The 26471-nt window shown below is 44.3% G+C and overlaps 1 protein-coding gene across 1 annotated transcript in view; it reads right to left on the bottom strand.

Annotated features, from left to right (window-relative positions):
- Positions 1-26471, bottom strand: part of GALNT2 (polypeptide N-acetylgalactosaminyltransferase 2) — a 198314-nt gene that overhangs the window by 47667 nt on the left and 124176 nt on the right. The window contains exon 3 of the mRNA XM_058543079.1: positions 22856-23009. Coding sequence (XP_058399062.1) covers positions 22856-23009 — 154 coding nt within the window. The remainder of the gene's footprint in view (positions 1-22855; positions 23010-26471) is intronic.

Below are 26471 nucleotides of genomic sequence, written 5' to 3'. Positions count from 1 at the left end.
CTAGTTCATTATTTTTTTTTTTTTCTTTTTCTTTCATTATTTTCTTCCTTTTGATTTAGAGGTTTACCCTGTCGTTTTTTTCCACCTTCTTGAGTCACAGAGTGGGCCTGGGCTCACCATATGCAGCGAACAAGTGGCTTTAAATGCAATCAAATTCTACAGACGGAGAAACAAAGGCAGTTCTGTACTCAGCCTAGAGGAGGGTGGAGCGACATGGGGAGATGTGCCCTTAGGCACAAACATTAGCTCCTTAACTCTGGGAAAGAGTGACGTGGCACATACCTCCGTCCTGTGCCAAGGTACGCACCTAGGGCTGGGGCCCAGCGAGACGGGGCAGCAGACAGAGCCCTGGGGCTGCTCTGATCTCAGTCTCTCTAGCAGACTCAGCACCTGCAAGTGTGCCAGTCTCCATGCCTCCCGCGAGCCAGGTGAGACAAACCAAGAGAGCCCATGTGGGGGTCAAGCTCAGACGGCAGGGCCAGGAAGTTTCAAAAACCAAAAGAACCAATTAAAACAGATTCTGTCACTTCCCAGCCCCTCTGCCTCCTGCTTTACATACAGACGTGTGTGTAGGGGGTGTTAACACGTAGGGAGGAAGGCTCTGGGAATAGCAGGTGACCCAAACAAGGCCCGGAAAACACACTTTCTTTCTGTCCTCCTGCCGTCACCCACAGAGAACACTTACGAGATTTCCATTTCAAAGGAAGAAAAGGGCAGGTCTGTTGTTTGGGTGATTATGTCCTGGCAGCCCGAGACAGCTGTCCCCACTGGAGCTAGAATTTCGCATATAAGTTGTGCAGCCAGAGCTCCCCCCAGACTGGAAGCAACCGTGGGCCGGGCCCACACTGGGCACACACTCCTCATTCGAGACCCCAATGTGCTTTGGGAGTAGGGCAGTTGCCCTGGCATGGACTCCTGATCACCACAAAGCTTGGACAGTTCGTGAGTGTCACACTCACCCAAGAATGTATTAAAATGCAGATGCCTGGGCCCTGCCTACCTAAGTAGGTCTGGGCAATGCCTGGGAATCTGAATTTTAGAAGCTCCCTCCCCTCCAGGCGATGCTGATGCAGGTTGTTCTTAGGCCTCATTTTAAGAAGCACTTGCAGAGAAGACTGAGGGACGTTATTACTGACAATGGTCCTCTACTATGGAGCTGTAATTAGACTCATCTGACGAGCTTTGGAATTATACATGGAATTCTGATATGGACCACGTAACAGAGAGGTTAAAAACTCTATCCCCCGGAAAGATTTTGGTTTCCTGTCCACCGCCCACACCCCCCACAACCTGAGCCCCAGTGTTCATCACACACAAAGGACCCAGTCCCTGCTGTGTTCCTCAAACTCTACCATGGCTTTGAAATGTGACACTTAGAGTCAAGTCTGGAATAAGGCCTCCAAACGTCCAGGGCCCTTTAGAACAAGATCTAGCCCACACCTGGAGTCTGGATTCACAAAGGAAGGGTACTCAAAACAGGCTATCCCTCTACCCCCAGAGCATAAAGAACACTTAGAGCCCAAACTGGGGTGGGGATGCACCCCTCAATCCCAGGCACTCCTGCTCTGACCCACCCAAAACGAGATGGACTGCTTCACATGACCATTCTCACGGTGTGTTTTGCTATGGAGTATCGGGGGGGCCAGGCATGCCAGGGGATAGAATGTGAGCTTGAAAGGGAACGAAAAGAAAAGAGAGAAAAAAACGAAGAAGAAAGTTAAATAGCTGTTGCATAATGTTCATTTAATTAAAACACACTCTTAATAATCCTCCAACAAGTGATAATAGCGTAATATTCCACCTAATCAACTAATTTCTGATCAGTCCTAATAGCGAGAGGGCTTATTCCACAGAGTTCCTTTAAAACTGAAGAGAACTAAATTCTAAGATACTTAAAAACCTCTGTAGGACCCATCTGAAATTAAGCTTCTTAAAAATCTAGTTGGCAGGAGATCTGAATAAGCCCCATTAATCACCGTAGGGTTGTCTCCGAAATTATTAGTCTAAAACAGCCTTCTCTCACACCACAGGCTCTGGCATTATGTGCCGCATATGAAGCAGGAGCATGTTCTAAAATAACAGATTTCTCCTCTCTGTGACACAAGACACTGGAGCCCATCTTATTTACAGTACTCCCTTTGAAGTCCCCTAATCCCCTCGAGAAGCTGAGAGTTCCCAAGGCGAAAAGCACACACACACCGAGGCCAGCGGACAATCCAGGAACACACACTCTTCGCTTACCAAACACTCCAGGCTTCAGCACTGGCCACGGAAGCGTGCCCAGAATACACGAGCGTTCTCCACCCGAGGAGGGAAAACACTTGCCGCTCTCAGCAAGCACTATTTGACGGAATAACACTGTTCTTTCATTCAAGGAGCATCATCTGCCCTTTACTGCCTCCAGTTTTATAGACATTCAATCTTAACTGAAAACTTTTTCAAGAGTCAAGAGCTATTGAGAGTTGAGAAAATAACAGCCCTGGATGAAGTCATCTGAGCTTCAAATTACCTGCAACTACACTTTAGCCATCACCTCCTGCTCACCATTCGGGTGCGGTCAGTGCAGAGAGCAAACACTGACAGTCCTCTAAACTCATTCCCCCTGATGCCAGGGGAGAAGCTGCCCTCTCTGGATGGAAGCCCACACTGCTCACCAGACAGCAAGAACCCTGTGTTCCATTTCCTCTCCCTCGCCTGTCCCCTAGGACAGGAGGCACCAAGCGTCCGGCTCAACTACACCAGCTCTCTCCGCCTCCACATCCTCCTCCCTGATACATCAACTCTGATCTCCAAGCTGCTGAGGATTTAGTTTCTATTTTCACTGCTCTGTGAAGAGAAGTGCTTTTATTTCATCTGCTCCCTACTGTCTCGAACTGGTTAATCACTAAGAGGCCCTTTTAGGGATGATTCAGGCAATGGCTTTCTCTCCTGCACTATATGCTTCCCTTTCAGTCCTCCCCTCAAAACTTGGGCCAAATAATGGAGTTTGTGTGGCCACTTAGCAGCGGTTCTGACTTTTAAAAGTCAGTAGAAGAAAACTTGTGTGCTGTCAAGGATGATGTCTTAGGGTGCCCCCCTCCCTTTCAAAGATACAGCTGATTGCTCTGTGTTTTTGCCTGTTGTACAAAGATCTACTTTTCACTTAATGGTACTAGTAATCAAAGGTTGCACTGGATCCATTTCCTCTGGGTGAAAAAGGACGAAAGGCAAACAGATCTTGTCTTTTCACTGGAAAAGTATAAGAATGTAATCTTAAAGCAGCAAAGTCACTATCATAACCCTTCCATGGGCCCTAGCGTATCAGAGTTCCACACAAAGAACCGAACACCCAGCGTTTGTCTTGGCATGACTTGTTCACATTCTCTCCAACCAAAGCCAGGATAATTTGTTCGATTCCCTTAAACCTTGCTCATGTCAAATTAACAGCATGTTTTTGGAATCTTGCGGAAAAAAATCAGCTTCTAGTTGATGACAGAATGGTATGTTATGGTAAAGAATGATAAGGTTATTTGATATATGCTTCCTGGACACTGAGTTACTATATTTATATTCAGTCTTTCTGACTCTACAGTTCTGTGGAATGCCTTCTATGTATACCTGAAGAAGGGTACATCCTTCTTGGTAACACAAAAATCCTCCTCCTCTGGCTCCTTTCTTAAAGATTTTGTTTTAGGTGAATTGTTGAGCCCCAGAGGTCAGTCTTGATTGGCCTAAGACAAACTCATTTCCTCAGCCTCCATCATGGTTACAAATAGTCATGACTTAGCTGCGGCCTACGGATCATAACAGAAAGTCTGCTGGGGGATTTATAGAAATGATTTGGTTTGCTGATAAAAGCAGAGAGTCACTAAACAAAAGGCCATTTCTGGCCCCTTTGCTTCCTGCCTTGAAAGTGATCGTGATGCATGGAGCTATGGCAGCCTTCCTGCAACCATACAAGGCAAAAAGGATGAGGCTGAACAACCAAAATGCTAACGATGGGGGTGGGGAAATGAGAATGAGCTCTCAGTCCAGCTGAAGCAGCCTTCGATGGCTACCTCCAGACTTCATGTTACATAAGTGAATAAAATGCCTTTTTTGCTTAAAGTATCCTGATATAACATAATAAATGAACAAAATCAGAATGGCTTCAGGGTTCTCAGTGACAATATTCAACAGAAAACAATGAAACAACATATACAAAGTTTCAAAGAAGGAAAAAAAGGACATGACATGAGATTCTATGCATTGTGAATTTACCATTCCTGTGTGAAGGGAATTAAAAGTAATTCTCAGGTTAGCAATTCCAGAAAATATTTCAATTATCTGCTTGAAAAACCACTTGAAGATCTACTCTAAAGAAAATAAATAAAAATCAAAAACTCAACTTACGGTATAAAATGGTAGGATGCATTAAAACTATTTCAGCAATACAGTCTAATAGACTTGCGTAAATATGGTTACACAGGGGCCCGCCCCATGGTGTAGCAGTTAAGTGCGCGCCCTCTGCTGCTGGCAGCCCGGGGTTCGGATCCCAGGCGTGCAGCGAGGCACCGCTTGTCAGGCCATGCTGTGGCGGTGTCCCACATAAAGTGGAGGAAGATTGGCACGGATTTTAGCTCAGGGCCAGTCTTCCTCAGCAAAAAGAGGAGGATTGGCATGGATGTTAGCTCAGGGCTGATCTTCCTCACCCAAAAAAAAAAAAAAAATGGTTACACAAATGAAAAATTACGGCAAAGAAGATAATTATATATAATTTTATTAAATAATTATGTAAAATATAATTTTAACAATAATCTGTATCTAATTCCAGATAAATCAACAAAAGTAGAAAGTGGGTGTCAGAAAGTAAAAGCATATTAATTCTTCATCTTAAAAAAAATACTATTTTATTCTTGGCATTAAACCAACACTTCTCTAATTTTCAATGGTTTTGTTGAATTTTTGCAAACATAAAAAATTGCAACGAGTTGAATGACATGTATTTAACAAACTTTCTTAATCACTGGAGTAAAAAACAACTAACAAAACAAAAGGCCAACAAAGTAAAACACAACATTTTCCATGTAGAAGATGAAAGAAAATGGTGGAAAAAGCTAGGAAACATGAAAAAAATAGAACGACATAAAAAATTAGATAACAGACGAAACATGAAAATGGCTAAGTGCCCTATTAAACTTCAGATCATCAGGTTGGCCTAAAAATAACAATACAATACTACGTTGCTTACAAAAGACAAACCTAAATCAAAATGACACCAAAAAAAGAAAGAAAACTAATAAAAGACAAACATACACAAAGAATAAGCAAAATAAAGTCAGAGATTAACATTGTACAAAGTAAAACGCATGGCAAAAAAGAAAAACATTAGATGTAATGCCAGAAAGTAATTTCACATTAATAAAGGTACAATCTGTGATGAATACATAAGTTCTATTCCCCAAATCATAGTGTTCAAACAAACCAAGTAAACACTCTTAGAAATAAGCATAAACTCATAAATTTGTAGCAGAGGCTTCAAACTCTTCTGTCAAGTGGACAATAAAAAGGATCAAGAATGCAATTAATTACTTGGTTTAACAAGTAAATTTTGAACTTTGAAACAATTATAGACACTCCTAGCCTTTGGAAAAACACCCATCAAATATTAATAGAAACGAGAAGTGAAGGCTGTCGCCTCTGGGGTCAGGTGCAGCTCTTCAGACTATGCTGCTGCCTGGTTATGCTCCCTCTCGGATGCTCAGTCTCTTCATCAGTAAAAGCACAGTAACGATGAAAGTACCTACTTCAGAGGGTTGCTGTGGGAATTACGTCACTGATGCATGTGAAGTGCTTGGCATAGCGCTAGGAACAAAAACTCAGTTATAGGCAGCCACTACTGCTGTCACCAATATCCTGTCCCAAATAAAACCCTCCGTATATTCAGAGTAAAATCATCAAGTTGTAAAGTCTGACTACACGACGAAGTGAAAGAAATAAAATGATGTCTTTTAAACAGGTAAAAAGAAAAAAAAAATCAATTTTCTACAATTTTGAAACTCCCTCCTAAATAGGCATGGTATTTAAAAAGAAACTAAGGGGCCAGCCCCGTGGCGCAAGCGGTTAGGTGCGCGCACTCCGTGCGCAGGCCCGGGTTCGCCAGTTAGGATCCCAGGCGTGACTGACGCACCCCTTGTCAGGCCATGCTGTGGCGGCGTCCCATATAAAGTAGAGGAAGATGAGCACGGATGTTAGCCCAGGGCCAGTCTTCCTCAGCAAAAAGAGGAGGATTGGCAGATGTTAGCTCAGGGCCGATGGTCCTCACAAAAGAAAAAGAAACTAAAAGTAGAATTCCAGACGAATGAGAAATAACAATATTTTGGTCATTTAAAAGTAGGTTTAAGGGGCCAGCCCCGTGGCATAATAGTTGAGTTTGGTGTGCTCTGCTTTGCCGGCCTGGGTTCACGGGTTCAGATCCGAGGCACGGACCTATACCACTCGTCACCCATGCTATGGTGGCAACACACATGCAAAATAGAGGAAGAATGGCACAGATGTTAGCTCAGGGCTAATCTTCCTCAACCATAAAAAAAAAAAAAAAAGAGGAAGACTGGCAACAGATGTTAGCTCAGGGCGAATCTTCCTTGCCAAAAAAAAAAAAAAAAGTAGGTTTAAAAACAACAAAAAGTATAATACTATATTTCTTAACACATGAGACTCAGCCAAAGCTGCTCTCAGAAACAAATTTAACAGACATAAAGTAAACATTCAGTTCTGATGGGCGGCGGTGTGCAGAGGGGGAGAGCAAAAGAAAGCAGAGGGAAGAGAATGTTAAAACACAGGCTGACATGACCATGTTAGAAAACTGAAAAACATTAGAATTTATATATAATCCCAGCACTTGGTTCTTAAGAATGAAAGATAGAAACAATGAAAGAAGAAAGAGAAGGAAAAGGCGAAGAAGGAAAAAAACAACCAGAGAGACAAACCACTGGCGCTTCTAAGCAAGACAAGAGAGATTTAAGTGCATATACACACAACACACTGCCAATAAATCTGAAAATCAAATGAAATTTATAATCTTCTGGGAAGACAAAAATTATCAAAATTAATTCAAGTAAAACAGAAAAACTTACCATACGTCAATATCCATGGAAGAATTTAAAAAGTCATCAAAGGATTACTTTGATTAAAACAAAAAACAGATCTGGGTTTAGATGAATTTCAAGGTTTAGGTGAATTTCAAGAAACAATTCCTTTGTAAATAGATTCTTCTTAAGCATCTTTTTTTTAGACATTTGTTCTAAATTCACTTTACAAAGTTATCATAAAAGTGAAGCCAAATCCAGATGAAGGAATGAATGAGGGAAGAAGAGAGGAGGGGAGGAAGGGAGGAAAGGAGACCACAGAAAAGTTCAATTATGAATCTTAATTCAAAATAGTAGCCAAACTCAGCAATATGCTGAGCAAATTCTGGTAGATTCTCAGAACCGAATAATATACTGACATTTAAAACAGTACTTCTTTCAAATGAGTGAGTTATTCAATGACACTGTTAGCACGAAAAAGAAAAGAAACAATCTCCACTTCCATCACCACAGAACTAACTAAATAAACATAAAATCGAATAAACAAAGCCATTAAAAATGAAAGCTACATTTAAAATATTTCCTATGTACTACTGAGTGAAAAAAAGACTGCCAAACAGCAAATACAGTATCATATTGTTTATATAAAATTACATGGATCTAACTATAGAGAATGTAAGAAACAGATCAGAAAGGACAGTTACAAGAATGCTAATGCTTATCCCTGCCTACTGGGCTTTTCAGATGAAGTTAAATTCCCTTTAACTTTTTGCTATGACTTTCTTTTCTTTTCTTTTTTTTTTTTTGCTGAGGAAGATTCACCCTGAGCTAACATCCATGCCAGTCTTCCTCTATTTTGTATGTAGGTCACTGCCACACAGCACGGCCGCTGACGAGCGGTGTAGGTCCACGCCTGGGAACCGATGCCGGGCCGCTGAAGCAGAGCGCACTGAACTTAACCACTAGTTTGGCCCCTACCGTTTTTTTTTTTTTTTGTATGTAGCAAACACGTATCTACTTTTTAAAAGCTACTGTCCAAAGAAAAAGAAACAGTTTAAGAAACTGGGTGTCTCTGGGAAGGGCCTGATACAAGGCTGTCCTCCGCAAGGTAGAACAGATCTTCTGTGCAGATCATTAACGTTTAGATGCAACAGGGACAATTTCAGAGATTTCAGCTACTATTTGCCTAAGATAAGGTTTGCCACGATGGCAGGGGGGATCATGATCATCATCAACAGCCACACTGTTGTCATCATCTTACCCTGAGTTCCTCGGGGCTGGTACTGCTTACATCCCAGAATGGACAAACCCAAGGGATCTCTTCCCTTCGGAAGGCCGTGACAAAGGTGTTTTCAGATGACGACACCACCATGTGCTGGCCTCCAAAGGTGCCTCTTTGCAAACAGGATTCTAGAGTCTGCAGTGCTAATTGAGTCATTTCATACAAGCAGCCCCCAGTGAGGTCCAGTTCTGCCCACTTGATACGTGGTGGATGGTAAGTGGGTCCTAAGTCAGGTGCTAACGAATCTCCAGGGTGATCCTTGGACCAGAGGTCTTCCAGGAGATCGAGTTGGTTGCAGACTATTCCGGGGGTTTCTACTCCCCTTTACGACCTCTCCGCTACCATCTAACATATACCTGAGAGCTAATATACCTGGTAATTTGGGTTGCCTTTCTCTAAATATGGTAACCCAGGAGTGGGCGCTGGTCCCTCCAAAACTAGCCATTTATCATGTGGCAGCAGAATGACATTTACTTAGCTACTCATCTTCACTTACCTAGCAGGTAAGCAGGGCTTTATAACTCCTCATCTACAATTCCAACATTTGAAACTCCTTAAAAAAATTTGATCCCCACTGAATTCGTCTGGCAGTAAAACCTGACCTGATCTGATGTCTATTACCTTTATTTATTCCACTTCATGTGAATATTCATAAGTTTTGCTGCAAAGATATTAGCGTGTTTGATTACAAGGTACTGCCTCAGGATTAACGATATTATCTAATAAATTGTGAATATACCATAATACGTATCTAGAGTTATAAATATATGAATTCCCCAGGAGTTTAAGTGAGGGACTGAGGAGCTGTATAATTAGATTTAGTAGGCTTCTGTCCCCAAGAAGCCTACTAAATAACTGGAGAAAGTGTGTGTGCAGCAATGAAACAAGGAAGACCCTCTGGCACACAGTACAGACAGGCTAGGGGTCTCGAGAGAGGGCAGCGGTCCCCATGGTATGGGGCCAGTTAGAGATGGCCCTGTGGAAGAAGCAAGGCCAGCTGTGTCTTGAGGGCCACTCCCATTTAGAAAGGCTCAGGAGGAAAATGGAGAATACCATGAATGAAGACACAGAGCAACCAACCCTGCACATTTGAAGAGTGCCGACCCTGCTTGAGCGCAGCCACGTGAAAGTCATGAGGGAGATGGGGGGGTGAGGCAGGGGCAGCTGCTGCGGATGTTTATGCAAGGCCAGGAGGGTGACGTTCAGGTGCTGGTGTCTTATGCTACTTCTCGCACAGGAAGGAGCAGGCAGGAGGGTGCTTGGGGAAGGTGGGTCTGGGAGACGCCCGAGTCTCCTGAGGCAGACACTGCAGGAACTCTGAGGGGAGGAGCCAGGGACTGGGCCAGGAGTGGCAAGAAGGGGAAGGAGCTCATTTGAGAGGGATCCCAGAAGAACAGAAAGGCACTCCCGTGGGCCAGCCTGCTGGTGTAATGGCTAAGTTCGCGCGCACTGCTTCGGTGGCCCAGGGTTCACAAGTTCAGATTCCGGGGGTAGACCTATGCACTGCTCATCAAGCCATGCTGTGGCAGCGTCCCATATACAAAACAGAGGAAGACGGGTACGGATGTTAGCTCAAGGCTAATCTTCCTCAGCAAAAAACAGGGAGATTGGCAAGGGATGTTAGCTCAGAGCTGATCTTCCTCACCAAAAAAAAAAAAAAGTAAGGCACTCCTGGCCACATGGGCCACTCACGGTCCCACAGGCCCATATTAGACACCCAGAATCAGGCGGCCAGGGCACTGCTTTACGCAAGCCCAGAACATACAGGAATTTTCCAGTGTCAGCACCCAGCACTTACATATGAATATCAACAACACAAAGTGCCTTGCCCTTTGCACTTAATATTAGAGAATTTAAAAAAGAATTACTAATAATGAAAAGGTATTGGTTTTCACTGATCATTCACCGAAATTCAATGATTATCATAAAGGAGAGAAACTCCACAGAGAACAAGCCTAGGTCACTGAAGCCTATGTGCTGATCAGAAAGATCTCCATGTATAATAACACACATTCAGAGATGGATAACAAAATGGCTTTAAAGACCATCTATAAGTGCTATAAAATCCCAAATGTACAACTTCTACCCAGGCTTGCCCCCTGAATTGCAGAATTTATGTATCTCCATCTGCCCACTGGACATTTCCACCTGGAGCAGAGGTTCCCTCCTTCCCTTCCCAGCAATGCCTCCCTGATGATAGCTGACAGTCATGCAGTGCCTGCTATGTGCCAGCCACTGCTGAGTAACCGACAGGTATTAACTCATTTATTCCCCTCAAAAGCCCCGGGAGATGCCTATTCTTATTATCCTCCACTAATACCAAAGGCCGTGCAGCTAGCAAAGGGTAAGCCAGGATCCCAACACAGAAAGTCTGGTAGCGGTGCCCATGCCTTAACCATTAGGCTACACTGCTCCTCCTCTCAGGAAAGGGCAGGTTTACTCTTCAGGTTACTTGGCCAAGAACCTTCCCATCATCCATTCACCCCTCTCTTCCTCACACTCCACATCCAATCCTTCAGCATATCTGTCATCTCTACCTTCAAAATGCAGCCAGGACCCAGCCACTTCTCACCACCTCCACTGCTACCCCTGTTCCAGGCCACCATCATCTCAGCTGGATTGCTTCCACAGGTTTCCCTGCTTCCAGACTTGCATCTCCCACCCCACCACCCGCAATCCCACCTCCAATCAGCCTGGTCTTAACACAGCAGGCTTTAAAAGACTGATCGTTTACAAACCTAATTCAGATGATAATGTTTCTCGGCTCTAAGATCTGCAGTGGCTCCCACCTCTCTCAGAGGAAAACCCAATGTCCTCACAATAAGCCTCCAGGCTTCCCAGGGCCTGCTCTGACTCCTCCCAGCTTTCCTCTCCCTTCACTCTCCGCTGCTCCCCCTGCCCGGCACTCTGGCTTCCTCGCTGTCCCTGGACGTGCCTGGCACGTTCTCTTTTCGGGACTTTCCCTTGCTACTTCACCTGATGGGAACTCCCTTCCCCATTATCCAGATGGTCACTCCCTCGTCCCCTCCCTCAGGTCTTTGCCTACATGCCTTTCTGTCAGTGACACCTTCCCTAACCACCTGTTTATTTTTTTCTTTCAGTTTTATTGAGATATAATTGACATAGAGCACTGCATAAGTGGAAGGTGTACAGCATGACTTCACTTAGATATTTTGTGAAATGATTACCACAATAAGTTAATTAACATCCATCATCTCACAGAGACACACAAAAAAATGTTATTTTCTTGTGATGAGAACTTTTAGGATCTACTCTCTTAGCAACTTTCAAATATACTGTGCAGCAGTGTTAACTATAGTCATCGTGCTGTACATTACATCCCCAGGACTTATTTATCTTATAACTGAAAAGTCTGTACCTTTTTTTTTTCTTTGGTGAGCAAGATTAGCCCTGAGCTAACATCCAATGACAATCCTCCTCTTTTTTGCTGAGGAAGATTGGCCTTGGGCTAACATCCGTGCCCATCTTCCTCCACTTTATATGGGATGCTGCCACAGCATGGCTTGATAAGCAGTGCATCGGTGCGTCAGTGCGTGCCCAGGATCCGAACCTGCGAACCCCAGGCTGAATGAATGCATGAATGCAAGAGTAAAAAGAAATCAACACTGAGTATAAAACTTCAAATCCAAGTGCAATATTCCTATTGAGATATTTTTCCTTCTTTTAATAGACTTGAATTTCCAAAGACGTGGATCATCTCTCATCACTGAAAGATGGAAGAAATCAAGGTTGACTCAATATAGTTAAGATGGGTGTTATTTTGAAAATTTGTACTTTTAATTCTACAGATTGAAATGGGGATCTGAGATCTCACAGATTCCACCACTAACATGAACACTCCAAGAGCACATGGGAGATGGTCGACTCCACCGGTGAGCAGGCAGACGTTTCGGCGTAAGAATGTAGGTACCATAACTTGACCATGCTGCTGTTTCAAGCTCATAAGAAAAGCAACAAGTAATCTTTTGAAACCACACTGTTTCAGAAAAAGTGAAATATACAGCCTACGTGAAAAAGTTAAAACACATTTTATACTGTTTTGACTGCTTCCTAAAATATACAAAACTCTTCCATTAACAAAGAAATTTTTTTTTTTATGGTTCCATGGTGACAGTGAAGCAATGGGTTTAAGTGGATGGCTGATATAGGACAGTTTGTTCAGAACCAAAGATTGATCTCATTTATCAAGCGACACTCTGATGACCCGATTTTTCTTGGCCTAATTTCTCTCTGAAATAGGTGGGATGGCTGTTTCAAAGTTATTTCCACAACTGTTTTTGGTCAATAATGAAAACTTCGAATGCTGTGCTGCAGCAAGAAGACTCACTTACCCCTCAATGTAACAGAGGCATTCACACTCAGGAGGCTGAGGGTCTGCCCTCAACATCACACACATATCAAGAGCAAAGCTTAACAGAATAACAGCTCATTCTTTACAAGCTGCTAGTCACATACAATAACAATAATACAAAAATATCCTGTACTTGTGCAGTTGTTTGCGGTTTATGAAGTCCTTTTGTAGGTACCTGAGCCTAATAACAATGTGTAAGATGGGCAGGGCAGGCATTATTATTGTTTTGAAGATAAGAAATCCAGGGTTTAGAGAGATTACTTTGACCTCAGTCTGGGAGTAAGTGGTAGAGCTGGTAACAAAAGCTTCACCTCCCAACTTCGAATCCACTGCTATTTCTGTACACTCTCATTTAGGAGAGACATTACTTCTCAGGGAAAAATTTATGAACTGTCAAATTCATACTGAATTTGGATTCCAAATAAAACACTCGGGTTTCTTCCTGCTTTCAGGGATAGTAAAATTCCTTATTGTAGACCAATCTACCCACTGAAAACAACTAGAAATTTTGGATAAAACAGACCAAAAAATCTATTTGAAGGCATTGGAGAGTTAACAAGGAAACCAGGTGTTGTACGGCCAGGTTCCCAGAAAGAAGAGAAGCCCCCGAGAGTAAGGCCAACATTCTCTGACCCTCGTCCCCTCAAGCAGTGTGAAGCCAAGTGGCTGAATAAGGAGAGCAGAAATGATGGCTTTGCAGGTGGGAAGCCAAGTTAAACTTCTGCAGGTGTCGTGGGCCTAGGGAGGCCAGAACTGGAGGTCAGGGCTTGCTGAGAAAGAGGGGCTCTAATAAACACTCCAGACTTCCAGGCAGAGTCCCAAAGGGCTACTTTCTAGTAGCAAAAGAGAACTGGAAACACACCAGCTCTCTACAAAAGACTGAAACCCAGCTTTACACCAGCTCAATTCCAGACCTGATCAAGGTGATCTGCCCTATTTTAGCTGCCTGTCAGACAGCAAAACTGAATCCTCTCTGGAGGACTAAAACATCAGCTAGAGCCTTTAACTATCTCTATATTTGTTCATACACAACAAAATAACAATAACTGAAAGTAAGAATTCAGGAGATGGATTTAAAAGCAGAACAGATACAGCAGAGGAAAGGATCAGTGAACCAGAAGGAAGGTCAATAGAAATATATCCAGATTAAAGCACAGGGAATAAAAAAAAAAAATAAAAACTACAGAAAAGAGCACCAGAGGGACAGAGGACATGTGGAAATTCTAACAAAGACGTAATTAGGGCCCAAAGGGAGAGGGGAGAGAAAATGGGGCACAAGAAAAACTGACAAGACATAAAGCTACAGATTCAGGAAATTCTACAAACCCCAAACAGGTTCAATACAAAGAAAATAACATCTAGGCTCATTATAGCAAAATTGTGAAAACCAAAGACAAAGAGAAATATCTTTAAGGCAAGCAGAGGAAAAAGTTAAAATGTCTTCAAAAAGCAACAATAGACTAACAGTTGATATTTCACCAGCAACAGTGGAAGCCAGAGGACAACGGATTGACAATGTAGAAGTGCTGGAAGTAACTGTTGACCTGAAATTGTATATTCAGTAAAAACACTCTTCAAACATCAAAGGGAAATAAAGACGTTTTAAGACAAATAAAGAATTCATTGCCAGCAAATTGGCACTAAGAGAAATACTAATAGAAGTTCTCAGACAGATGGAAAATCATCCCAAGTAGAAAAATGAAGATATAAGACATGAGAAAAAATGGAAACATAAGTATGTCAATAAATCTAAAAGATATTTACTGCAAAAAAAACAATAAAAGACATTCTGCGGAGTTTACGCATAAAGAGAGAATTAAACCAGATGACAATAAGAGCTTAAGAGGAGATGGGAGAGTAAGTAAGGGGTAGAGTATTGTAAGTCTGTGCATTGTCTAGGAAGTAATAAAATTATTCATTCATATTCGACTCAATGAGTCAGGAATGCAACAGGCTAATAGGGGGGAGATACTTAATCCAAAACAAACACGAAAGGAGAGGAAAAGGAACACAAAACAAGTGGACAAACAGAACGCAGACAATGAGATGCTAGCGTTAAACCCAAATATACCACGAGTGCTTGCATTAACTATAAAAGGACTAAATACTCTAATTAAAAGACAAGATTGTCAGAGTGAATTAAAATCCAAAATCCAACTATCTGCTACTTACAGGAGATACACTGTAAATATAAGGACACAAAAAGGTTGGAAACAAAAGCATGAGAAAAGAGACACAATGCAAAAACACTAAACCAAAGAAAGACGGTGTAGCTATCCTGATACTGAGCAAGACAAAAAGCGTTACTAGCAATAGAGAGGGTATTTCATAATGATGAGAGGGTCAGTCCACCACAAAGATAACAGAGACTCACCAATAGGTCTAAAATATAAAGAGTAGGGTTCTTAAACATAACCTAGAGCTGGTTAATCACCCTTCCTAGATGATGTAATTGTCTGTTTAGCTGTCTGCCTCTCCCACTGCACTGAAAGCTCCTTGAGGACAAAGACGATGTTCATGTTCATCACTGTATTCCCAGGATGTTGGTGGAAAGAAGGGACCAAGGAATAAAGAAACAAAATTACATTACTCATTCAGAACCATCCCATCTCAGCTCAAACTGTAACCCAGACTTACAGCTGGGGAAACTGAGCCATATGTGTGGACAGACACTTGGGGATTAAGTTTTGAAAATATGTTTGCTAACCATCTTTTCAGAGGAGAGCTACCCCAGGCCCTTCGGAGATGCTACCACAGAGACAAACTGAATCTCTACAGTACAAGCATTATATTCTCTCCCAGGCCCAGTGCTTTCTTGATTTTAGATGCAGACAAGGCCTGAAATGGTCAAAAAGGGGAATATACAAAGGGAAAAAGAAGAGCGGTCTGTTGCTGAAAACCTGAAGCTGGTTTCATAAAAACACTAAAAATAAAAACAAAGAAAACAAAAAACCACAAAAGAACAAGCTGATGAATAATGGCATGGCTTTGGTCTGAACTGTGCACATAAGGTGCAATTTAGTCGCTGGGATGAGTTGGCAAGGGACCCGTTAAAGCAAAGAGCCTGTAGCCGGCTCCCTCCGACTGCCCACGTCGCACACATCTCGTGACCCTGCCGCACTCTCACGGCGCGGGCAGACAGGCCACGCTGACCAGCACACAAGCACACGTCTCGCCTCCTCCACTGTATGGGCAATGTTCCACGGGAACGGAAACACAGTGCACTCTTCCATGACATTTCTTTGGAGAACCTGAGACTGGAAAAAGAGAAACAAAAACCTCGCTGCTTCTCAGTTTCTCAGGATTCTGTCAGCATGTGGCCAGCCGCGAATGCAATTTCTCTCAAGAGTTTGGCTGCAAGCTACCAATACCCAACTCTTCCTACTTTTTAGGTGCATTCAGGCCTCATGCCAATGATTCATGCCTGAAAACCAGGACTATAAAGGACACTCTGACAGGCGAGGCAGCCACATCTAGAACTCAGAGCTCTGAGCAGGGAGTGTAGGTACTTAGTGCTCCAATTCATTCAGTACCGGCCTTGTTCGACCCCAGGCAAGTCGCCCAGCATCTGTGGCTCAGCATCCCCACGTGCCTCACAGACATGTGATAAACTTCATGGCTCAGTAACTGTAATATCCCGTGACTCTCGGGGAAGAGTTCCAGATACAAGGTGGCACTGAAAGAGGCCTAGGGACATCCGACCACCTGCCAACCACTCAATACCCTCCTCCTGACAATGCAAGGAGGGGAGAAGCGCCCCTGTCCAGCAAACTGGGGCCAGGGCCCAGCAAGCCTGACTCCCAGGGGAAGCTCCTATACTTTCTGGAGGTGGGCTCTGAATTCAGGGGCTTCTGGGGACTGGTGTACGATGTCATCAGAAGAATAATCTCCCTACCTACTTCGCAGAAGAGCTACTCAGATTAAACAAAATTAATGCACATAAAAGACTGAGCACAGGCCATGACATCAAAAAAGTGTCCAGTAAATGTTCTGTTACTGTTATTATGGAATAGACTTTTAAAGCTCGCTGTTATGCCCCAGCCAAACCCCTCTGCCCCACTGGCCACAAATGCCAATCAGGCCACCTAAACCTAGAGCAAGCAAATGGGTCCCTGCCTAGAGAAGTGCCCACCCCACGTGCAACGCCTGCTCCACCAGGACCCTGTCTAGTGGGACGTCCCAAGTTGGAGTTGGGTCCGCGGAACAGGCGGCCAGGCGATTACAGGCGTGAGCCTGCTGAGCTGCGGAGAGAGCAGGTGCTCTGGCCGGCTCTGCCACGGAGCAGCAGCCACACCAGAGGCCGGCTGCACATGTTAATAAGACATCACTTTAACAAGAACAATATGAAGTGAAAACAAAGCCTTGGGCCCCCTGAAACTAGAGCCCCCTCCCTTGCACCCACTAACAAGGAGCAGAGACTCCCATCATAGCTGGGCTTCTTGTTGTTTCCCCAGATCTTCCGCTCCCTAAACATAAAACTCTGAGTCCCATGTTAAGTGCCTTCACCAAAGCGTCACTCCAAGCTGCAGAGTTTATGCTGAAACCTCTTTCTTGGCTTCAACAATGTTTACTCCTCTGAGTAACAATGAGAAGCTTGGATTGCGTCTCTCCCCACAGCCCTTAATCCTGATTAGCCACTCTTAAAACAACTGACATGACGCTGACATTCCGGCGGGAGGAAACAGCATAGCCCGTTACTTGAATGCCTGCCTCTTGGTGAAATTTGCTAAAAAATAAAAGAAATACATCAATAAAGGCCTCTCAAAAGTTCTGATCCCTGCTTGGGCTGCATTAAAGCCAGACATTTAAAAAACTGGTCAAAATAAAGTCCTTTAGTGATGCTTCTAAACAAAACAAAACAAACCTTACCACTATAATTCACAGACTGAGTCTAAACAATATATTCTTGATTTAAAGTCTGCCAGATAAATCCATTAGGTGTGTAACTGGGACAAACTTCTCTCTGAGAGAAGGCTCCCTTGCAGGGACGTGGTCGAAGCAGCCTCGTTGTCCGGAGCAATATTTCAGATTTAGATACAAAAATGCTTCAAAACCCTTCATTTTTAATTTAGTGATAAAAGGAAAGGGTGGAAACACAGGGAGAAACTTTCTAATAAATTAACTTCTGAAATCTGAAGGAAATTGGTTCCTTTACCAAGCGGTTCTCATTTTTAAGGGACTTAAATAAATAAATGAAAAGGAATGGTGTTTGGCTGACAGGGCAAAGAAGAAAAGAAGATAATGTTTTTTCCTCTAAAGGTTTATTTGATTTTACTTATATAAACAATTTTAAAGTAAACCATCTCAAGCTATCTCCAGTAGACAGAATAATATTCTATAAAGTTCCTGGGTTCCACTCCATTTCTGTACTTCACTTCCCCGTCAGATGGATTTCCAGGCAAAATAAAAAAACAACCCAAAAAACAAAAACACAACACAAACCCCTTCTGGGAGAGCTTCAGCAGACAACCACCTCCTTAACATACCCCACGCTAAAGAAGGCAGCAAGAGCATTTCTCCCCTGGGGCCTTGGCACCCACATGAAATCGTAAGCCATCTACAAAGTGAAACTGTACTCCAAGTGTTGGCCTTGCTTCAAATTCACGGCTGAAGACCTCAGCGCTGGAGTCATCCCAAGCTCGGTCCTTGGGCGTCTTCTTATTTGTGTCTACATTCATTGCCTTGGGGATGACGTCCAATCTCCCGGTTTTAAACACCATCTGTATACTGAACATTCCCAAATTTATATTCCCACTGAGACCTTTTTTCTGAACACCAGACACATATCCAATCACCTACAAAACAGGTCTGCCTACATTAGATGCTTAATGCATCTGGAACTTAATGTGTCCAAATTTTAACTCCTCAAGTGTCCCCTACACCTGCTCCACTCACAGCCTCCCTCATCTCACTAAGGTAACTCCATCTCTCTCCTTGCTCCAGCCATCCTCCAAGCCACGCTCCTCGTCCAATCCCGGAGCACCTCCCGTGGGCTCCACCTTCAGAATACATCCAGAGCTGACCACTTCTCATCACCTCCAGTGCTGCTTCCCAGTACCTTTTGCTGGGCCATAACAACAGCTTCCCACGGCGGGAGGGAGAAGAAACGAGTAGTCTGAAAAAGCGCCTTCAAAATTCCCATTGGTTTAATCTGCTTTTAGCCTTGATAGTTTATTTGAAATTTCAAATAACATTAAATCAGGTAGACAAGCATTTTTTTTTGAGTTGAGAAACAGTACTTTTAAGAACAGGATGAGCTACCATCTTCTGATTTCTAAGAGAGTCTAATATTTCGTGTACATCATATCTAGTATTTCACTCACGGTAGGCTTTTCTACGTTCCTGCTTCCATGTAAATATTTTTTCTTGGCAAAATATTCTTTTTTGTGTGTGTGTGAGGAAGATTAGCCCTGAGCTAACATCTGTTGCCAATCCTCCTCTTTTTTTGCTGAGGAAGATTGGCCCTGGGCTCACATCTGTGCCCATCTTCCTCTACTTCATATGTGGGATGCCTACCACAGCATGGCTTGATAAGCGGTTCGTTAGGTCCGTGCCTGGGATCCTAACCTGAGCACCCCAACCACTACGCCCCCGGGCCAGCCTCCGCAAAATATTTATACACTTAGAAAGGTAAATAAAACATAGCCCAAAAGCGTGTTGGTTTTTTTGATTTGTTTTTGTTTTTTTTTTGGCTCTCAACCCTGGATTCCTTGTATCTCTCCCAAAGGATAGAAAATAAGGAGTGGATTGTAATTGCACTACTTTCAGTCCTGGGAGAACACAAACACAGTGCAGTTATTTGGGGTTCATATGATCTCTATTGCTTAGAAATCTCCCTTTTGTTCGCCTTTATTCTTTGATGACTCTTAATATGATTCATGATTTACTGGGCACTAACCATATGCCAGGCACTGTGCTAAGTGATTCACTCACTCAACAAATATTTGAGTTTAGTGAATCCCATGAGCTGTTCGAATAACAACCCTGGATATAGTAACTCACTATTCTAATGAGTAAAGATAGAGGAACAGATAAATCAGTAAAACATAAGGTGTGTATGTGGTGATAACAATTATGGAGGAAAATCAAGTGGGAAGGGGCATGGGGACAGCTGGTGGGGCTGGGGCTGTGCTCCTAGGGAAGGTGGTGGAGGGGGCCTCGCTGACGTGGCTCTCAGCAACACGGGGGAGGAGGAGCCAGCCCTTGTGAACATCTTGTTTAATCCTCACAGTAACCAGCTGTAGTAATGTTACATCATCCTACAGATGATAAAGGCCACAGAATTAAGAACTGGAGAGTCTGGGATTTTGACCGAGGTCTATGTGACTCCTAGACACTTATTCTTAATTAACCTGCACCTGCACTGCTTTCAGATTTATCACAACTGAAGACTGAATTGTACTGGGCAAGCATTTCCATAGGCCTATGCAAAGGGAGACACTGCATAGACCAAAAAATATGGTATTTATATAGGAAGTGCTTTAATTAAATTAAATGCTTTAATAGCTATTAGATACATGAGGTGAAAATTCAAAGCGGTAACTTGATCTCCTTACCCTGACATTTAACAAGAATGGTAATTCTAAAGCTTACACTTTGAGGACAGTACATTGGTTCAGTTCAGGCATCTATCTGACTTTGGGTAGACTTTAATTTAGCACAAACCCAACAAACGTGGAAGGCATCCCAGCTGCTCCTTTAACACATGCAAATGAACACAACACAGTAGCTGGAACTAAAATTAAAGCTACCTAAAACGCAACCCACCGTGGGATGAATATTCAAACATCTGTTTGGACAAGCTCATATTTCAAAAAGTGAAAAGAATATATATATATATAGTTTTGTGGACTTTTAAGGGACTTGCAATGGAGGCAGAACCCCAGCCCCACACACTGATGAGCCATCAGAGAGCACATCATTTTCTCTAAGGAAAAGTTATAGTGGGAAAACCAGCTCTTAGACCAAGCAGTGAAGTGACACTCACACCGTCTCATGGAGATGTAATTCCAAGCGGTCGATTCAAATCACCAGGTAAGATTTTTGAGCCGGATTCTGCTAGAACTTGAATCACTCTCTTGAGTTTAGGCCAAGCCCCTCTTAAATGCATATGGACCCTTTCTGGCCTTAAGTCAGTTGCTCTTCATCACTGGACAAGTTGCTAACATTCTGGGAGCCTCAAATCCTTTTGTGTCCAATGAGGACAACCTGCGTGTCCAGCACCAGGAGTGGCGAGGATGGCACGAGCCGGCCCCTGTGGAGCATTTGGCACAGGCAGGTATGGGGGTGCTGCTAGCCTGGGGATGGAGGGTGGTGGGGACACACACACTTGGGACCCTCTCCCCCGATATGCAGGCATATACAAAACCTTGAAACCATGCACCACAGCTTCAGGACTTTCGTAGGGCCCAAAGCCCCTCTTCTGTGGGTCTTTGGATCCCAGGTCAGTAACCCCTATTTCAGATAGGGTATTTAACAGTTAACCATGCGGACTTTAACCAGCACAACTGAGTAAAATTGCCTTTAAAAAAAATTAATGGATTATAGGAAACATTAAGTGAAGACAATCTTCTGAACTGGATTTAGAAAAATGAGATTCTTAATATTATGTACAATGTATATGTTTATATATTGATCATATGTTTCATATATTGAAAATATCACACACGCACACACACTTACTTCCCTGGTCCGAAAGACTGTACATCTACATATTTATGAGCTGCTGTGGGTAAACAGAGCTGACTAGAACCCAAAGAAAGCTGTTAAGAAAAGGGAGTGAGAGCTGGCAGTTAACGGGTGCCTACTCTGTTAGTAAAGTTCCCTGAAAGGCGGAGAGAAAAACCCTCTTTCAATGTATGCTATTAACTTATAAAACAAAGCCCGACTTTAACATGTGTTCACGCGTGATTTAGTTGGCCTTTTGCCTCTCGTCAGCTTACCCTCCTCTCAATCCCCGGAACATGCATCCAGAGAAACTGGTCCCCTTGCTGGCTCTCTGGAAGCCCAGGGCTGCCTGTCACAGCCTCGTCACTGCCCTCCTTCCTGGATGTCTCCAGCTCAGGACTCATCCCTCCTTGGGGCCTTTTATGACCCTCCCACACTCCCGATTTGGAGCAGACACCGAGTCCCAGGCCGCACGCCCTCGCTTCCTGGTGCACCTGCCATCCCCCCGCCAGCCAGAGCAGAATGAGACTTTTCTGACCAGAATCCCAGCACTGAGCATGGTGTCTGAGTCGTAGCCAGTGTAACATCCAAGTTCCATTACATGATGGATGAACGACTCTGAAAGCAACCTGGTGAGCAGGGAGCCTACTAAGCACCCAGGAACACAGCCGCTCTCCAAATGCAGCTCCAGATTTTCTAATAATCTGGAACAAGACGAACCCTCTAAGGATCCCAATGTGAATGGCCTCCCAATCAAAGATTCTTACCAGCAAAGCTGAAGGGTGCAGAGTGGCAGTGAGGGTGATGGATATCGCTTTCCTGATAAGTGGTGACAAAATGCATGTGAGAAAGACTGGAGACTCCCGAGCTGAGCCTGATGAACCCCGGGGGACTCCACTCTCAGGTCCCAGACCCCTGAAGAATCGAAGATGGATGCAGACAAGAGCCTTTCTCCTGGGCACACAGTGTGGTGAGACTCCCCCGTCCCACCCGTCTCCGTGTTTTGCTTAATTTAACACCTACCCTGCTGCGTTGTTTCTTTCCCCCTTCTAGTCTCTAGAACATTTCCAACTTCAGCTGTCCCGATAAGCAAGAATTTAGATTTTCTTCCTTCCAACAAGGTTGTGAACAATGGAAAATTATGCTTTTTTTGGTGAGTGGATTTTAAAAATAACAAGTGATCAGTAAACATGAAGTCAGTAACTTTCTCTTGTTGAGCCCACGCTCTGGCCAGCAACCCACAGCCTCCAGATACCACCATGCACACCTGAAAGACTAGAACTCGATGCCCAACGGTCCTTTTACTTCCTACAAGTGACGTTGCATTGTCATATGCCTCAGAATTTTTCCTAGTTTTATCACCCCCAAAGATAACACATGTTCAGTTTCCCGGAGTAACAGAAAAATTTCAGCGTCACAGTGAAAGCCACTCACTGAGTTGTGGGAAAGCAAGTGAAGCCCCAGGCCGACGCTCGGCTTCGTACTTACTGGTCGTGCCTGGTGTCAGGTACGGCTCTGTCCATCCGCAGCTTATCGCTTTCCACTTGGTTGAATTTGTTGCGGGCATAGGGGTCCTGCCCGGAGCGGACCATTGTCCCTCCAACATAAGCTTCCTGGTTAAAGTCCCGCCATCGCACTTTCCCTGGAAGGAGCAAAGCAGACGGTGTGGGACAACGGGAAACCAGACCAGAGTGCTCGTAACACAGACAACAGTAACAGTGTTACTTCAAGAAATAGTGCCAGGGCTGCTGCTTAGGGCCATTTTGATCCATAAACTAGCTAAAAACAGCCCAAGCATCATCGTTGTCTCTAAACTGGAAAACGGAATGCTTCTAGTTTGCAACATGAAAGTAAAGACTTGGACCTCAAGTATTTGTCCAGTGAACAAAATTCTCTGCCAGTCAAAGCCTCCCTGAGTATGGCACCATTTAGACTTCGATTAAAGGCAGTTATTACTATCTGCTTGTCTCACCTTTCCAGGGATTATGGTAATGCCAAAAAGCATCTCAGATATGGTGAAAAAGATAACATACAAATTAACATAAGGTATCCCACCACTCAACATCAGGTAACACAAAAATAAATGTTTAAACAAAAAATAACACCCCCAAAGAACAGGATATCGAAACACCCCTTGGTGAGGTCTCCTCAGGGATATTTCTTGCAGCTGTTACCACATCTGACCCCACAAGGAGGTTAGAGAAGCCATTCCCAGCACACGCACACCCCAGTACACTTGCATCCCAGCGCACCCCCCCACCGTGCACTCACACTCCGGCACACACACATCGTGGCACGCTCACATCCCAGCACACACACCCCAGCACGCTCACACTCTCTCGGGGATGGAACAGAAGCCAAGGTGCCTGGCCCATCCAGCACACATTAGCCCTGACTCAGCAGACCAGATTAGCTGCTGGCGCCCTAGACTGCCACACAAGGTGCTCCCAGAACACAACTCTGGACCAGGAAGTCTTACTAGGATCTGGGGTGGGGCAGTGCTGGTGGGAGACTGGAATCTAGAGGGAACAGCACTGCTGGGTGGGGTAACCTGGACCAGGCTGGGCATAAAGGCAGAGCCAGGGAGATGAGCAAAGGCACTGAAGCTCCAACAGAGGGAAAAGGTGGAAGGAAAGGTGGACGTGAGGCAAAGAGAACACGCAGGCCTTGGTGTCCACCGTGGGTTTGAATCACTGTTCACCACTTGCTACCTATATAGTTTTGGGCAAGTTATTCATACTTTGAAATTAAGTTTCCTAAAAATAAATAAATAAATAAAATGAGAAAAAGTTTTTCATGAGGATTTAATGGCCTGCTTTGTGCCAGTTCTATAGATAAAGCAAACTCAAACCACCAAACTCAATTAAAAAACAGAAAAACAAGGGGCCGGCCCAGTGGTGCAGTGAAGTTTGCGTGCTCCACTTCAGCAGCCTGGGGTTCACAGGTTCGGATCCTGAGTGTGGACCTACACACCACTCATCAAGACATGCTGTGGCGGCGTCCCACATACAAAACAGAGGGAGATGGGCACAGATGTTAGCTCAGGGACAATCTTCCTCAGCAAAAAGAGGAGGATTGGCAACAGATGTTAGCTCTGAGCCAGTCTTCCTCACACACACACACAAAAGAAAAACAATAACAACAACCCTGTCCCCATGAAGCTTATAAAATTCCAAGTAGTCAAAAGTGCTGTGAAGAAACATAAGGCATTAAGGGGCAGGCAGTTCTGGGGTTGCTGTTTAATATAGGGTGGTCTGATAGGGCCTCTCTAATAGGGTGACTCTAAGCAGACACCTGAAACAAGGGAGGGAGTAGGCTGTACAGCCCTCTGGGGACAGCACAAGAAACTGCAGTGCAAAGGCCCTGGGGTGGGAGTGAGCTCACCTCTTCAAGAACCAGCCAGGAAGCCAGTCTAACTAGAAGAGTGTGTAAGGCTCTGGTCAGAGAGGGAAGGCAGGGCTGCCAACAGGTACTGGAGCAGCAAATACACGGAAGCAACGGCTCTTCTCCATCAGGTCAAATGGGTGTTTAGTTAAGATCAACCACATGGTTATGACACCATAGCCACGTTATAGCATGTGTACCTACATAATGCTTTCCCAGCGTAGCTCCCTCTGTTCACAATCAAAAGAATGTTGTGCTCCTTTCTCCATTTCAGAGATGAGGAAACTGAGATTCAGTTACATGTGATTTGTTCAAGGCTGTAGAGTATATTTTCTATCGAAAAGATCACCTACTTCTTGTTGCAACTGTTCTGCGAGGTCAAAACTCCCATCTCATCACAGCTGGTTGCCGTGGAAATGATGCTCGGGGTCACAGAGGTCAGCCTCTCAAATGGGAAAGCAGTTCCAAAACCCACGCACGCCCTGGCTACGGCAACGATCCCGTGCCCTGGATAAACGCGTGGCCACAGAAGCCTGATGCAGGGTCAACATTTTCTCTACCTAAGATAAGATGTTTCCCAAACATTGTTTTGGAAACATGTTTTCCATGCTAAGGCCACCCTAGAAATACTTACTGCTTCTCCTCTCTCCCCCTCTGCCTTCACCCTCATATAGTCTCAGGTATAAAGAAGAAGAAACCATACACTTGTGCTCAAGAGCACTCAGCCCCTCCTCCTCACCGCGTTAGTTCATCCCCTCACAGACTAACACAAACCAGGAGCCTCTAAGTCTATACCTGCAGCGCCTACTACAGAAGCCAAATGCGCTGGTTCCTACTAACTTGTTTAATGGCCTGAACACCCTTCACCGCAGCAGGAACTCGGAACTGCAGAGCCCCAACTGTAGCCAGGGAAAAGACGATCACACAAGAGATGTTTCGTCTCTAACTCTGCCTGCATCCCACTTGCCTCTCACCTGGAGTACTGGAGACAGTAAGAGTAGGTCAGTTCACCCTTGGTCAGTGTGGGTCTGTGTGTGGGCAGAGCAGTGGCTATGGGGCAAGGCCTCCGCAAACTCTTGGAGCTTCCATCCCTCTCCCACCTGCACCTCCCCTTCTGCTGTCAGACCCCCACCCCCCTTTTAGGATAAGACATGAGTACAGCAGAGGGTTTTATGAGATGCCTAATGTCAATCAACTGTGAGGCCGGGGGTACCCCTAACTTGAACCCAAGCCAGTGGTGTATACAGTCATGGGCCATACGGCAACATTTCAGTCAATGACAGACTGCATATATGACCGTGGTCCCATAAGACCAGTACCATATAGCCTAGGGGTGTAGGAGGCTATACGTTCCAGGTTTGTGCAAGTACACTCTGTGATATTCACACAACCACGAAATCACCTAACGACGCATTTCTCAGAACGTGTCCCTGTCGTTAACTGACACGGGACCACATGTTGACTAGGTGATGACTACATGTTAGGCATCATGTTGGCTCCTACAGGAACAATGAGCAAAAACAGACCTGACGCCCTCCCTGTGGAAGTCATGTTCTAGGAGACGTGGGAGGACAGACAATGATAAAATGACCATGCTAAGCAACATATCATTAAAAACCAAGCTAAGTGCTCCAATGGTGAGAAACGTAGCTCTGTGGAGGCATCTAACAGAGGAACCTGATGGAGACGAGGGATCAAGGAAGGCTTCCCTGGGGAAGAA

This window comes from Diceros bicornis, chromosome 6 (assembly GCF_020826845.1).
Source record: "Diceros bicornis minor isolate mBicDic1 chromosome 6, mDicBic1.mat.cur, whole genome shotgun sequence".
Taxonomy (NCBI): Eukaryota; Metazoa; Chordata; class Mammalia; order Perissodactyla; family Rhinocerotidae; genus Diceros; species Diceros bicornis.
The sequence above is the reverse complement of the archived record's forward strand: the minus strand, read 5'-3'. Positions and strand labels throughout refer to the sequence as shown.